The 15,805-nt window shown below is 41.4% G+C and overlaps 1 protein-coding gene across 1 annotated transcript in view; it reads left to right on the forward strand.

Annotated features, from left to right (window-relative positions):
• The window catches only part of arhgap39 (Rho GTPase activating protein 39), a 106,073-nt gene extending 91,029 nt beyond the window's left edge, over positions 1-15,044 (forward strand). The window contains exons 5-11 of the mRNA XM_037769258.1: positions 227-412; positions 2,859-3,072; positions 8,278-8,351; positions 10,868-11,067; positions 12,095-12,186; positions 12,404-12,573; positions 13,324-15,044. Coding sequence (XP_037625186.1) covers positions 227-412; positions 2,859-3,072; positions 8,278-8,351; positions 10,868-11,067; positions 12,095-12,186; positions 12,404-12,573; positions 13,324-13,518 — 1,131 coding nt within the window. The 3' untranslated portion in view covers positions 13,519-15,044. The remainder of the gene's footprint in view (positions 1-226; positions 413-2,858; positions 3,073-8,277; positions 8,352-10,867; positions 11,068-12,094; positions 12,187-12,403; positions 12,574-13,323) is intronic.
• The last annotated feature ends 761 nt before the right edge of the window (positions 15,045-15,805 follow it).

Raw genomic sequence — 15,805 nt, forward strand, 5'->3', positions numbered from 1 at the left:
AGGCCCCATAAAATCCAGAAGACACTTTCATTCGCACTTAGGCCAAATACAGTATATACGTCTCTGTTGACTAGATCACAAATCTGATCGCAGTTCTTCTTTGTTTTCCCGGCTACAATGTAAATCAGGAGCCGCGTTAGGAGGGAGATCAGATGGTATCTCTCCCTGTTTCTCTGCTACTCCTCTAACCCTTTTGTTTCTCTCCATCCCTTGCTTGTTTCCTCAGGGTCTGTTTAGAAGAAAGGTGTCCATTGCCAACATGCTGGCCTGGAGCAGCGAGCCCATCAAGAAGCCCATGATTGTGACTTCAGACCGCAGTGTGAAGAGGGAAGCGGTGGACATCTTTAAGCTCATTCAGACCTTCATGGGAGACCGTCGCTCCAAGGCCGACGCCCTCCAAGTGGCTCTGGAGGTCTGTGGACAAGCCTGAACCCCTCCTCTGGTCTCCCCTCCCCTCCTCACACTCATTTACACATCATCTCGCTAACTCCTTCATCTCTCACCTTGGCATCCCGCTGTAGTGATCTGACTTTGGTCTGAACCTGACACTTTTTCTTCAGGCATAGATACATTAGAACTCCAAGCCTAGATATTAGCAACACCTTCACTGTGAAATGATAACTGGTCTGGGATCTGTACACAAGTGTTCTGCAGTGTCTGCAGATGACAAACTGAGCCGGGATCACTTGCCTGTCCTCTCTGTGGTACTGCTGAAGAGTGCCGGTTTGCAGGTCTGATTTAGAAAACTGCACACAGGCATGCTTACAAATTTCCTTTTATAAATCACAATCAAGTTGAAAATGTGCACATGTAGACAAGCCTCATATTCTGCCCACCACACTCCCACAGTTATCCATAAATGGTCAATGCAAATCCCCTCATGAATATTAAAAGCGGCAGCAGTGTTTGAAAGGCTGATGGCTGCGGCAGCTGTTAATGCAGTTAGTGTAACTAACAGAGCAGCTCCTGAAATGGTTCTCATACGTGGAAGTGGCAGCAAACTTTGCATTCATTGAGTTTTTTTAGCCATTTGGGGCTGCAGAGCAAGTTGTAAACACAATATTGATATGTTATTACCCAGTTGATATGATAATATGTGTTAGCAGTGGCCTGTTGACATATACGGCAGACAGAGAAACATGATCATTCATTTGGAATCTTTGTGTTTGTGTCCATCTGGGGCCGTATTACAGAAACGTCCTATCTTAGAGCTTCAGTAGGGAGAATATTTTTGACATCAAAAATCCCATAATAACCTTTCAGCATATTGTAATTCAAGTATTCTGAGAGAAAACTAGACTTCTGCTGCTCCTCATGGCTCTGTTTTCAGGCTTTAGAACATCCAGCCCGTGACGGGAGACTTTGACCAATCACAGGTCATTTCAGAGAGAGAGAGCGTTCCTATTGGCTGTGCTCCGGCTGGTGGGCAGTGCTTGATATTTCCTCAACAGATCTCAACATGGCCGCCGGGTCACAAACTTTCGCATTTTATAGCTAAACAGTACACTACAAGATGATTCTGAGAACATCTGAGGAGAGAAACAGGCATTACAGTAACAGAATATTGATTCCTATTTGATCAGCGCTGCCTAGTTTGACCGCTTGGTCGGAGTTCCCGAGTGATTGACAGCTGCTCAGAGATGGCAAGGCTCCAGCTCGGCTCTGATTGGTTGTTTTCCTCCAGTCAGTGAAATCTTGCAGATGTCATTAGGAGCACCGGAGGACACAGAGGCACATTATTTTTTTCAGATTACCTGTCTCATGCTCTACTGTCAGGATATAGTGATATAAAAATAACTTTTTTAATCATATTTGCTCCGATTCTACCCGCTGCTGCTTTAAGTCTTAAGATAGGAAGAGTCAAAGACAAGAAGTATGACAGAAGCAAATCCTAACTAACTTTAAGAATCCTATCTTATCTCACGTCATCTTATCTTATCTCAGGTTAGGAAATCCTAAATACTCAATCAAACATTATCAACCTCTATGTCTGTTACCTGGCAACCGACGCAACTTTTCTCATCTCGCCGAGCTAAACAACTTTGTAACCGTTGTTTTTCTCGTCGACACATACTGAAACTTACATTGAAACATACAAAAAATGGAGCAAAAACAACAGCGAGCACTTAACTTCAAGACAAATGAGTTAGAAGTGTCGTTAACATCTGGAGAGAAGTCCAAAGATGTTCCTTTTGGGAAATTTACAACAACGCTAACTCAGGAGATAAAAGAAAGAGAGTGGACTAAGATAGCAGACTCAGTCTCCGCCGTATCAACAGAGCATTGATGCTATCAGAAAGAAAAGAAGTGCACTGACACGTGATAGGAAGAGGAAGGCAGCTCTTACGTCCAAAGAGCAGAAGAAAAGTGGTGGAAAAGTGAAAGTGAGGACAGCTTAACGGTTATCCTAAAGTTAGGAGAGGTTATTGAAGATTTGGGGGAGTTAGGATCCTTGTGTAATACACTTTTCCTGTCCTAAGTTAGGACAGGAACATTGACTTAGGAACTGTTCATCTGTAATGACTTTTTCCATCCATCCATCCATCCATCCATCCATCCATCCATCCATCCATCACGCGTATATAGTGCGAGTCATTACGCAGCCTGTGTAGACAGCTGGACTCATTAAAGTAGATCTGTTGTATCAGATGCTCTTGAGACAGACGAGTGAAGCAGCTCATTGATTCCCTCATTGATATGAATGAGTTGGACCAAATATTCTAAACAGCTCTCAGAATAACGCAATATAGTTCAACAGCAGACCCAAACCACAGCCACCACCATAACCTACCATCATAATGAACTTTCATTCACAAAGAGAAGAGCTCACCCTGCTGCTCTGTGCCTGTCTTTGTCAGGTGGTGGTGCGCGGGTGGAGTAACCAGGGTCTGCGTGATGAGCTCTACATCCAGCTGTGTCGCCAAACCACGGAGAACTTCCGCTACGACAGCCTGGAGCGAGGCTGGGAGCTGATGGCCATCTGCCTGGCCTTCTTCCCCCCAACACCCCGCTTCCACACCTACCTGGAGGGCTACATCTGCCGACACATGGACCCTCTCAACGACACTAAGGGTGAGGGAGCAACACACACTACAGGATTACTAATTATAAAGAGATGTTTGGATTATGTATTAAAGGGAACTTCTAAGTGCTCATAAGGTTTGATGATGGTGGTGATCTCCGTACAGATGTCTGTCCATCCACTGTTGTTGTGTTAACTACTGGCTCAGGTTGCTATGAACTTTATTTTTGATATTCATGGTCTCCAGAGGATGGTTCTGAACCAAATTTCCCCGTTGACCAGTAATTTGGTCCGTGACGTTATGTCAAAAAAAATATGAAAATGGTTTTGGAGAAAACCTAATGACATGACATGTGGAGGGATGGTGAGCACACAAAGCTCAGGACTGTGACACCAGTTGCATCCCATGTCCCACATGAGGTTAGTTTAAGCTGCTAAACTTTGGTTGAAGTTAGGAAATAACGGTGGATTTGGTTAAATATTATATAATGGTTATTTATTATTAAGGCTGTCAATCGATTCAAATATTTAATCGCGATTAATTGCATGATTGTCCATAGTTAATTGGGATTAATCACACATTTTTTTATCTGTTCAAAATGTACCTTAAAGGGAGATCTGTCAAGTATTTAATACTCTTAACAACATGGTAGTGGAAAAAATCTGCGTGCTTTATGCAAATGTATGTATATATTTATTATTGGAAATCAATTAACAACACAAAACAATGACAGATATTGTCCAGAAACCCTCACAGGTACTGCATTTAGCATAAAACAATATGCTCAAATCATAACATGGCAAACTGCAGCCCAACAGACAACAACAGCTGTCAGTGTGTCAGTGTGCTGACTTGACTATGACTTGCCCCAAACTGCATGTGATTATCATAAAGTGGGCATGTCTGTAAAGGGGAGACTCGTGGGTACCCATAGAACCCATTTACATTCACTGATCTGGAGGTCAGAGGTCACCAAACAGTCCCTTTAACCCTGTAATGTTCCAGCTGGAATATTATAGTAGTATTATAGGCCTACTAAAGGAGATCCATAGCCTCAAGTATAATAATAACAGCAATAAAACCATAGCTGATTATGACTGACACAGTATAACATGCTTAAAGAAATAATAAATAAAAAGGAAGTCGACAGAGATTGCTGATACCGGCCAATACACACACCAACATATGAATAAGAGACTACTGGCACTTATTTTTTCCACTTCAAGCACTTCAAGCACTGTTCAAGACCCTTTGTCATTTAAAGGTCCCATATCCTGCTCATTGTCAGGTTCATACTTGTATTTTGTGTTTCTACTAGAACATGTTTACATGCTGTAATGTTCAAAAAACACTTTATTTTCCTTGTACTGTCTGCCTGAATATACCTGTATTCACCCTCTGTCTGAAACGCTCTGTTTTAGTGCATTTCAATAGAATTGCAACGGAATTTGCGTTGCCAGGCAACAGCTTGGGTCCATGTTTACTTCCTGTCAGCTGATGTAATTTACATACACTGCAACAGGAAATAAACTGGGACACATTTAGAATGTTTACGTTTAAAACCGTGTAATGATCTAAATATTGTATATTTGTGACATCACAAATGGACAGAAATACTAACAGCTTGTTTCAAACGCACAATTTCTGAATACGGGCTGTGTGTATTTCTCCGTATATTGAGTGTTTTGACAGTTTAACAGTATTTATAAAGCACTTAAACCTGCTTTATAATATAAAAGACATGACAATCTTTTATCGTTTACAATATGGAACCTTTAAGACAAACTCAAGGACTGTCTAGTAGTTGTTCTGGAGCTTTCCATCATATCACATGATCTTCATCAGCAGATGGACTTTCCCCGGCTGTCATGAAATTGTAGATATTCAAACCTCTGAGCACTACAAAAGACTTCTTGTCCACTTTGGCTTAAAAGTTCAGGTTCAAAGTTCATTCTTGACCAAACAAGGTCAATTTAGTAGCTGTTCTGGACGTCACTTTTCTTCTTCAATTCCTCTTGTATGGTAAAAATTTTCTAAATCAGGCCCTGACTGTAGGTAATTTAAAAGACAGAAGTTAAATTATTCCTTATTTCAATAAAAATTCTCAGTGTCGAATGATCTCAATGCAGATGTTGTGGCTTTTCAGAGATACATTTCCATGGAAACAGCTGAATACTGCTTATTTTTTGGCATTACAAGCTCATCGATACAATTACTCAGATTCTGGATTTTGAAATCGTTTAGAGGAGAAAAGACTGGTGGATTTTTTTGTTATAATGGGGGGGGGATATTGATCCGACCTGCACTGAGGTCAGTCTTTGGGGAACTCCAGGATGAAATATCAGATAAGAGGGAAACTGATACAGATATACAATCCAACAAACCCCACGTAGAATATCAGCTGCTGTAGAAAGCTCTATAGTGACAAACATGAAGGCCGACAAGCAACATGTCAAGTTACTAAATAACATCCCACAACCACTGTCCATGAGCAGGAGTCTTAAATCAGCTTCTCTCCAGTACATCTGCTCTGCGTCAGCTGTATTGGTGCTCTGCCCCCCCCTACAGGTCAACAGAGTGAATAACACAGTACTGTCGTCATCTCCCACAGGTGGCTCAGTGCTGATGTAGGACAAACATGCTTTTAGCTTGTGTTTGATGGACACTGACGGGAGCTGACCAGTCCCCTTTGTTTTCCTGATGTAATGGTTATGAGCTTAAATGAACTCAGTACTGTTTATTGTGAGGCTTACTCACTGGAAACAGCACTGTAGGTAAACAGCCTTTCAGCTACAGAAAAAAAAGCATAATAGAGACAATTTGATCAGAAATATTGAAGAATTGTCGATATGTCAGTTTCATTTCATTTCAAAATGTATTTCCAACATGTAAAATAAAAAAATAAAAAGAGAATGATCATACAAACAAGTGGACGGCCAGAAAAAAAGTACTATTTACATACAATGAAAAGCATAAGAAAAAGAAATTGTCAATCACTTGATGCCTTGGTTTACATATTCGAAAAAGGATTGAAAAGAAGTACAAAGTTATTTGTCCCTCCCTTCTCCATCAGTCATTCATTGATAATTAACCAGCTTCCTTATCAGCTAAACATATACTTTAATTAATTTTACTAAACTTGTCTAAATATCATAATTATTACCTTTTATCTCTGTCATACAAACATATAAATTAATTACTGATATAATTATCCTTATCAAAATATGAATTCATCATCAATCAAGAATACCAATTCATTACTTATAAATGTTTCATAATCAAAATACAAATTCATTACTTACATATTTCTATCTGAACCTTTCAGGTTCTTAGCTGTATTTTGGGGTTTTTACTAAAACATGTTTACATGCTTGAATTTTCAAACACATTCTTTTTCTTATCCTGTCAGTCTGATTATACCTGTATTCACCCTCAGTCTGAATCGCTCCGTTTTAGCACCTGTGTCTTTAAAGAGGACCTATTGTGGTTTTGTGCTTTGTCCCTTTCCTTTAGTGTGTTATTATATTTTTCATGCATGGTCTTCAAAGTTACAAAGCCCAAAGTCCATGCCAAAGGGAGTTCCTATCCCCCACAGAAACACTGCTCATGAACTGCCTGAAACGCCACGCTTGAAGTCCCGCCTTTTCTTCTGTAACGTGGTGATGTCACCAAGTAACACATTTGCATACCGGCTAGTTTGGCACGCCCTCAAACAAAACTAGTTAGAGCGGAGCTGGAGCAGAGTGCAAAGAGTTTGGTTTGATTGACCAATCACAACAGAGTGGGCAAGCTGACCAATCATAGCAGGCTGGGCTTTTTGAGAGGGCGGGGCTAGAGCTCAAACAGAGCGTCTCAGACAGAGGGTGAAAAGAGGTGTGGCAGCACAGCCGGTGAATAACATTGACTATCTGGTTACCATGGCACCTGGCAGTGGGGGGGATATATTAGACAGCAAGTGAACATTTTGAACTTTGAACTTTGTGTTGGAAGCAGAAGAAATGGGCCAGCGTAAAGATGTGAGCGACTTTGACGAGGGCCAGATAGTGCTGTCTAGACAACTGGGTCAGAGCATCTCCAGAACTGCAGCTCTTGTGGGATGTTCTCGGTCTGCAGTGGTCAGGACCTACCAAAAGTGGTCCAAGGAAGGAAAACCGGTGAACCGGCGACAGGATCAGACCCGAGGCTCTTTGATGCATGTGGGGAGAGAAGGTTGGCCCGTGTTGTCTGATCCAATAGAAGAGCTACTGGAGCTCAAACTGCTGAAAAAGTTAATGCTGGTTCTGATAGAAAGGTGTCAGAACACACAGTGAGGAGCAGTTTGTTGCGTATGGGGACCGGTCAGGGTGCCCGTGCTGACCTAATGTTATGGTTGATTGGTGTATGTTCTAATAGAAACCCAAAATACAAGTATGAACCTGGAAATAAGCACAATAGGTCCTCTTTAAGACCCCCTCCTGAAAAAGCCCAGTCTGCTCCGATTGGCTTGAGAGGAAAATATGGTGCACCTTTGCAAAGGTAGTTGTCAAACTGTGGGAGGTATATTCTAATGAGCCTGCATGTGACATAGGAAGGGGAGCCAGTTCTGAATGGCTTGTTGAATCACATGTTTTCTGATCCAGGCAGCCCACAAACAACTGACTGGGTTGACTCATTTTACAGTTTGTGGGTTGGTAGACACTGCAGATACCCAGATGGATGAGCACACACTGAAAAAGTTTTTCATGATATGTCCCCTTTAAATGAGAGCAAAATATCAAATTGCTAGTTTGATAAAATAATCTTAACTCAAGGTCCACTTGGAAAAAGAGAGAGGTCGACTTTATTACTATTTTGTCAGTCCCAAGTTTAAGAATGGACTTGAACTGACGCTCATGAAAACATATTTATTCCTATTTTCACAATGAGGCTGGAGCTCTCAAAATGATTTATTAGTTTTGATATATTTAATATACTCAAGTAAGACAATAGCATGTGTTTTTTATATAGATACAGTCGGAGCTCTACATTTGAAATTGTCAATAATTACAGCCTGATGTGAGTGTGAACTACAATCATAAGAGTTTGTATAACCTGTAACCTAACTCTGAGTGCAAGTGTGCAGGCTGCTTCACCTTTGACCCCGTGCTTATTAACAAATTCTAACTTCCTGAGGTGAATGAAATTGTTTCTGTTGAACCAGTATGTGGATGCAAACATGACAAAATAGGAAATCTTCTAATGGTGTAAATGTGTCTTATTTTCTCTGTTTCCTCAGGAGTGGCCATTAGCAGCTACGCTAAATACTGCTACAGGAAACTGACAAAAGCTGCTCTGACTGGTGCCAAGAAGGTAAGCAGCTTTGTGTCTGTTCTGTCTTTGTGTTGTTGTCACAACACGAGGCATCCAGTAGCTTAAACAACAACCCCCACCCCCCTCAAACAATTTCATTCAAATCCATTGCGGACTTTTGGAGTAATCCTGCTAACAGACAAACCAACAAACAAACAAACCGACAAACCGACAAACTGACAAACCAACAAACCAACCAACCAAGCAACCAACGCCGGTGAAAACATAACCTCCCTCCTAGGCCTTCGGCCTTGGCGGAGGTAATAAGAGAACATAAGTAGAGCAGTGAAGTGACAGTGTGCCGGTGGTAGTGCAAGAGTACTGAATATAGTATTGTATATATAGTGTATGATACAGTAGTGTAATGTAATAGTATAATAGTAGTATAGCTGTATAATATGATAATACAAGAAGATGTAAGAAATTATATGAGAAGATATAATAATATATAGGCTTAGTATAGGTTAATACAACAACAATAATAATAATAGTAATACTAATGATGGTACTATATATATATATATATATATATATATATATATATATATATATAATATGAATGAAAGATACAGTTTCCACCAGTCAAATACTCAGGTGAGTATGTGAACAATGTAAACTACTAAAACAATAACAAATATGAATATATATATATGTATATATTTTTCATATATATATATGATGTGTTTTTAATAGTTTTTGGACAACAATGGATGTCAAATCATGAAGTTTTATTGACTTTGGAAGACATATCAGGTTTAAAATGTATGTGTATACTGGGACACAGTGTCACACCCCCAACAACTAACAACTAAGCAATGATGGACATCTGAGCAGGTTTTCCTTCTTTAAAAGGAAAAGTCTGGTGATATTCTATATTTTCAAAGTAAACCCAAACCAGCAATGACTGTATAATACTGTATATCTATATCTATATCTATATCTATATCTATATCTATATCTATATCTATATCTATATCTATATATATATATATACTAACAAGTATTGTTTGTTATGAGTCTATTGTATGTGTGAAATAGCAGGCAGCAGAGTAGCTATGTCAACATGCTCTCTTGTTTCTTGTCATAAAAAGTTCAATATTTAAAATTGAATATGCTACATGGTACTTTGTAGCCATTTTTTAAGGCCACTTTAACCCTCTGAGACTGACTTTACTGTCTTTTAGAGGCTGTAGCAGTTTTAAAGCTGGAATGAAAGTACAGATATCATATGAAACTAGAAAAACTTAAAGAATCCGTTGGTAACAAACATGTCAGGCTAGCTTGTCGGGAAGGAGGCTAAATAATTTTGGCGAGGAAAAACTTGCATGGCCATTTTCAAAAGGGGTAACTTGACCTCTGACCTCATCCCAAATCACAGCATGGCTTTTTCTATGGTGTTCCTCAAGGTCTTGGTGTCTTAATGTGGTATTCTGGAGGGATTATTGATCATTTCTATCAATTCTCAATGTGTAAAAAATGGTTCAATTTAGCACCAAATCTGTGTAACAAATGATATCAACCCCAAAATTACTGCAACAACTTATGAGACATAATAGAGCATGGGCATGACCATCATGTACTTCTATCACGATGTTCTAAACCCTTGTACACTCTCACAATGTATTTTCATTCATTCATTCATTCATTCATGTTTATTTCTGATTAATGACTGGAACAACTTGACACAGTGCTGAGCTGCATCTCAAATGAATCTTCAGGTTCCAGCTTTCAGATGATGTACACCACTTAGGTTGTTGAATGGAAAAGATTTGAAATCTGTCAAGCTACCTCTTGTAAAGCAGCTATGATCGTCTATTAGTAGTGAGAAATAATGAAGTTACTTTGGTACCATATTTTTTAACAATTTTATAAGTGAGCAGCAGCTTTTTTTTCCAACATCAGCCTTTTTAAAATGTGCAGGGTGAAGAAGTGCACGTGGCTGAACTTTGAATATACCTCATCAGTTTATTTGGAGCATTTTGTGGTTTTGCTTTGGAAGTGTTGTGATAATGCGGTCTACCAGGAGATGGCAGCGTACTCACAGTGACTGTGAACTGGAGCTCCAGCTGGTGAGTGAAGATTTGGGCCTGTCCAGAGACAAAGCTTTTCTGGCTAGAAACGTAATTCTTAGATTTATCTCAGTGAGGGCTTTTAAGGCCGTATTTTCACCTGATAAAAACCTGTCTAAATGCAGCCAAGATCATTTACACTTTGTTCAGCAGGCAGGCGGGCAGCAGCTTGGCTCAGAGCCTGTGTAGCATGTAGCGCCAGAATCTCAGCAGGTCACTGACAGAGATCATTTGTCACTTTCAGGCCTCCACAGTGTTTGACTGGTGTTAACCTGCTAACCTCAGTGTGTCCTGTGGATGGACCAATGTTTTACTCTCTGACATCTGAATATCTGACTGTCCCCTCCTCCCACTGCTTTCTGACCCACATCCTTCAGTTACCCAAGCTGACCTTCATCTGCCCTGCTGTGTTAACATCAACTCATCTCTCTCTCTCTCTCCCCTCAGGGCGTGCAGAAGCCCTGTATCGAGGAGATCATGCATGCCAGGAACGCCATCTTCAGTCCCTCCATGTTTGGCTCCTCCCTGGACGAGGTGATGGCTCTCCAGAAGGAGCGGTATCCAGACAGCCAGCTGCCCTGGGTACAGACCCGCCTATCTGAAGAGGTTCTGGGTCTCAATGGAGACCAGACGGAAGGCATCTTCCGGTGAGTGGATTAAGGAGCAGAAGGGACAGAGTATGAAGACAACACAGGTCTTTAATTGGAAATCAGATGTCAGTGTTCACAGTTGGAGAGTAATATGAAGAGTTTCTTTCTGGTTTCTCACAGGAACTTATTTTGCATTTAATTTATGACCATCATGAGTTGATTTTAACTAGTGAATCCACTAGGGCTGTCAATCGATTGAAATATTTAATCGTGATTAATAGCAAATTAATTGCACATGTTTTATCTGTTCTAAATGTACCTTAAAGGGAGATTAGTCAAGTATTTAATACTCTTATCAACATGGGAGTGGGCAAATATGCTGCTTTATGCAAATGTATGTATGTATTTATTATTGTAAATCAATTATCAACACAAAACAATGACAGATATTGTCCAGAAACCCTCACAGGTACTGCATTTAGCATAAAACAATATGCTCCAATCATAACACGACAAACTGCAGCCCAACAGGCAACAACAGCTGTCAGTGTGTCAGTGTGCTGACTTGACTATGACTTGCCCCAAACTGCATGTGATTATCATAAAGTGGGCATGTCTGTAAAGGGGAGACTCGTGGGTACCCATAGTACCCATTTACATTCACATATCTGGAGGTCAGAGGTCAAGGGACCCCTTTGGAAATGGCCATGCCAGTTTTTCCTCGCCAAAATTGAGCGTAAGTTTGGAGTGCTATTTAACCTTTTTCGTGACAAGCTAGTACGACATGGTGGTCTTTAGGTTTTCTAGTTTCATATGATGCCAGTATCTTCACTCTAGCTTTAAAACTGAGCCCACTAGAACTTAAAAATGGTAAGTTAATATTAAATGCGTTAAAGAAGTTAGTGGCATTAAAACTAATTTGCGTTAACGCGTTATTATCACATTAACTTTAACAGTCCTAATACATTTTACAATTTACACAACTATGTAGACACCAGGGTATACAGACATACAGAGAAGACCAGACTGAGACTGGAAAGATCAGGGGCTGACGTGTAACCAACTTGTGACCTTTGACCTCCAGGGTACCAGGGGACATAGATGAAGTCAATGCCCTCAAGCTGCAAGTGGATCAATGGAAAATCCCCACGGGACTGGAAGACCCGCACATCCCAGGTAAACACAGACACACACACACACACATACACACACACACACACACACACACACACACACACACACACTGTTGGGGACACTGAGATCACTGCTGGTCTTCTGTGGACCTGGTTCTGGTTCCACACTGCTGTCATGTACTGAGAGTTGGTGAATAACTTGAGCAGATTGTGGCTGAAGAGGTTTTCAACGTGCCCTCATGCTGTCTGTGTGTCCCCAGCGTCTCTGCTGAAGCTCTGGTACAGGGAGCTGGAGGAGCCACTGATCCCTCATGAGTTTTATGAGGAGTGTATCACACACTATGACAACCCAGAGGCAGCTGTCAATGTGGTGCTGGGCCTGCCGCACATCAACAAACTGGTGCTCTGCTACCTCATCCGCTTCCTACAGGTAACAAGTTACAGCCCTACACTAATATCATCCATCCATCCACCTACGGGACATTTAGAGTCAACAATGAACCTGCATGTCTTTGGACTGTGGGAGGAGGCCAAAGAACCTGGAGAAATTAGAGGTCAATTAGAGGTCAACGGTCAAATTCTCTTGACCTCAGTGTCATGAATATGTGACCGATAGATAGATTAAAGTCTAAGCTTTATGACGATATATGACTTCATGATATTCTGTGTAGGTTACCCTCTTTTATACTGGATCTATGTGTAAAATGTTGAAAAAACATTGAAGAATTTTAATGATGGAGGGATGAAAAAAGAAGTGATAGCACATAGAGAGCTACCATTGCTGCAATGCTATCATACATTTTCCAACACTAGGGACATAGACCTTTAAAAACTATGAGACCTGGTCCCTCCAAATTGACATGATGGACATTCAGTATTTTGGGGGATCATGCTAATGAACTAAAAGAGACAAATCTATGTTAGCCACTGATCACATCTGTAGTATTCACAGAATGTGTGCAAAACCAGGTTTGTTTGTTTGGTTTTTGGGGACTTTTTCCAACACTGGAATACTGTGCCAAATAAATGCTAACCAAATATCTCAGGGTCAGATCCAAATGGCTGAGTAGTAGCTTTAAACATTACCCCAGAAAGCACTGAAAATGTCCATAAAATGTCTCTGAAATCTGATTTGAGGCAACCTTTAGAATCCTCCGCTGTACGTTGTGTGTGTGTTCAGGTATTTGGCCAGCCTGCCAACGTGACCATCACCAAGATGGATGTGAACAACCTGGCCATGGTCATGGCTCCCAACTGTCTGCGCTGCCAGTCCGACGACCCCCGGGTGATCTTTGAGAACACCCGCAAGGAGATGTCCTTCATCCGGGTGCTCATCCAGCGGCTGGACACCAGCTTCATGGATGGAATCCTATAGCCCCCCCACCACACCCACACACACACACACACACACGCAGATACACAACCATCCATACTTCACCCCCAGCCTCCCCTACGCTCCCTTTAACCCCCTCCATGACACTCCCCCAGCTAAAGGAACACCATACACACACATTGTCGCCGCTGGGTGAACACCTTGCCTCTCCGACATGTTTACTTTTCTGGAACTAACAAAACTGCCTTGTTTGGAGTTTGACCGCTGTACATTTTGAGTTGAACCAGCTGTTTTTTCTATCGCTGTAGATGTAGTCCTTTAACTGACATTTACATAAGAAAAACACCAGTATTGGCGTTCCAAGCTTTTCATATGCTAACAGTACTGTGTGTGCCTTCACATACATTAATACAGTATACACACATACAGTATGAAGGAATTAGCAGGGATCTCATCATTTCATTGGCCACATGTTAGTGTCACCGGCACGCTCACAGTTCAGGACCGCCACGGTTCATTTTCAATCCAACTTATTTGTTTTATATGAACTGATTTTTCTCTTTCCCCTGCTTTAACACACAGGCACTGTCACGCACAGATTGACACACACACACACACATATCAGTACATGCACATATTGAAAGTCTTGCCCCCAGGATTCCACCTTTTGCAGTGTACAATACCATCTAACACAAAGCAAGAATTATCAACGAGATGAATGATGCATTAATTCAGACATATAGTACACCACACACACACACACGTCCTGCCACAGGTGTTAAGGTCTCTCACACACACACACACACACACACACACACGGGCTGAGCAATGCATTCGGAGGGTTCAGCACCAGATTTCCACAAGATGTAAAGCCGAACTGCACCGTTCCATCAGTGTGTTGTTAGGTCAGCTTGATCGTGCTGGAGTTGTGCCTCAGACACCAGGTGCAGAGGTGAAGCTGTGTCCATGTTTGACACTTTGCCACGACTAAGTAGGAGCTGAGAAGTCAACACGGAGGCTCCTCTGTTTGGGATCCTGCCTCAAGATGGCAAACCTGTGCTGTATCAACGGGATGCAAACCATAAGACTAAACATTTGGGCAAAACTGTAACTTAATTCTGTTAGTCAGATGTTGCCTGCCAATGCCTGACGTTAAACAGCTGTAAAGGAAGATAATGATTAGGTGATAGCTCTGTTAGCCACTTAGCCATCAGGTGAGGAGAACATGGACACTAAATCACTCCTGTTGTGTTTGGACTTGTGTTACATACTGCTCATCAAAGCTGGCTGTTGCGTACAAGCCAGCTTTCTGTAGTGGCCAAACGGCAGTACGACAACTTCCGTGTCCGTCACGTGATGCCATTGGGCCAAAAAAGACTTTTTCCCATAGACTTAAATTGGGAAAGAGACGTCTTTTACTCAGCAGATTACTTGAATAGCCCCTTATTTAAATCATTAGGTCCTAAAAGTTGTAAAATGCACTAATAGCTGAATCCAGAGTTATTTCCCTTCCTCCGTTCATGTGAATGAGACCCAGACCGAGGCTGGATCGAGGGCTGGGTGGAGGAGTTAAAGGAAACGCTATGGCGCCTGCTCTATGGGCCCGATGGACGCGGAAGATCGCCGGATGATCCGGGTATTTTATCACTCGGCAGTCGAGCCATTTTGGCTTCATGCGCCGCTGAGCAACTCTCATAGTTCTCTTTATACATCCATGGTTGCATCCAAAAAAATCTAATATTAACACAGTACAATCAGTACAGCTAATGAAAAATGAACTAGCTATATGCTGCTTATTTGTATCAGGCTTACTTGTTAACAAGCTGCTACAGGAATTGTGGCTACAGGGCTAGCAATGTTGGAATAACGTATGAACGCTTCTAAATTGGATTCGCGGAAGGTTTTCCTGTGTTCTTCACATTGGGACTACCGGTATGCTAACACTTGAAGTAAGCCAATTTAACTTTTGCTGAACAACAGGCACTGCAGTCAGCCACAAGTGACAATTCTGGAGTAATGGTGGATGCTAAAGGCCCACAGAGTAAAGGCCTTTACACACCGGGAACGTGACGAATAAATGACAGGAAAATGCGAAATACTCGCCTGTGAATATTATATGTCTAAGGCTTTTATTGTGAAAGGTAAGAACAGAAGGAGTGGATCTGGTCTGCGCTGCCTTTGTCAAGGTTGAAAGGAGTGATACAGTAGAAGGTAACCCACAAGTTGCAAACTCTCGCGATATGGTTGAGGTTAGGCATTGACCTCGATTGGTTAAGGTTAGGACAGGTCGTTGGACAGTGAGTCTCACAAGACTTTTCACACGTTTTCG

This window comes from Sebastes umbrosus, chromosome 5, assembly GCF_015220745.1.
Source record: "Sebastes umbrosus isolate fSebUmb1 chromosome 5, fSebUmb1.pri, whole genome shotgun sequence".
NCBI lineage: Eukaryota > Metazoa > Chordata > Actinopteri > Perciformes > Sebastidae > Sebastes > Sebastes umbrosus.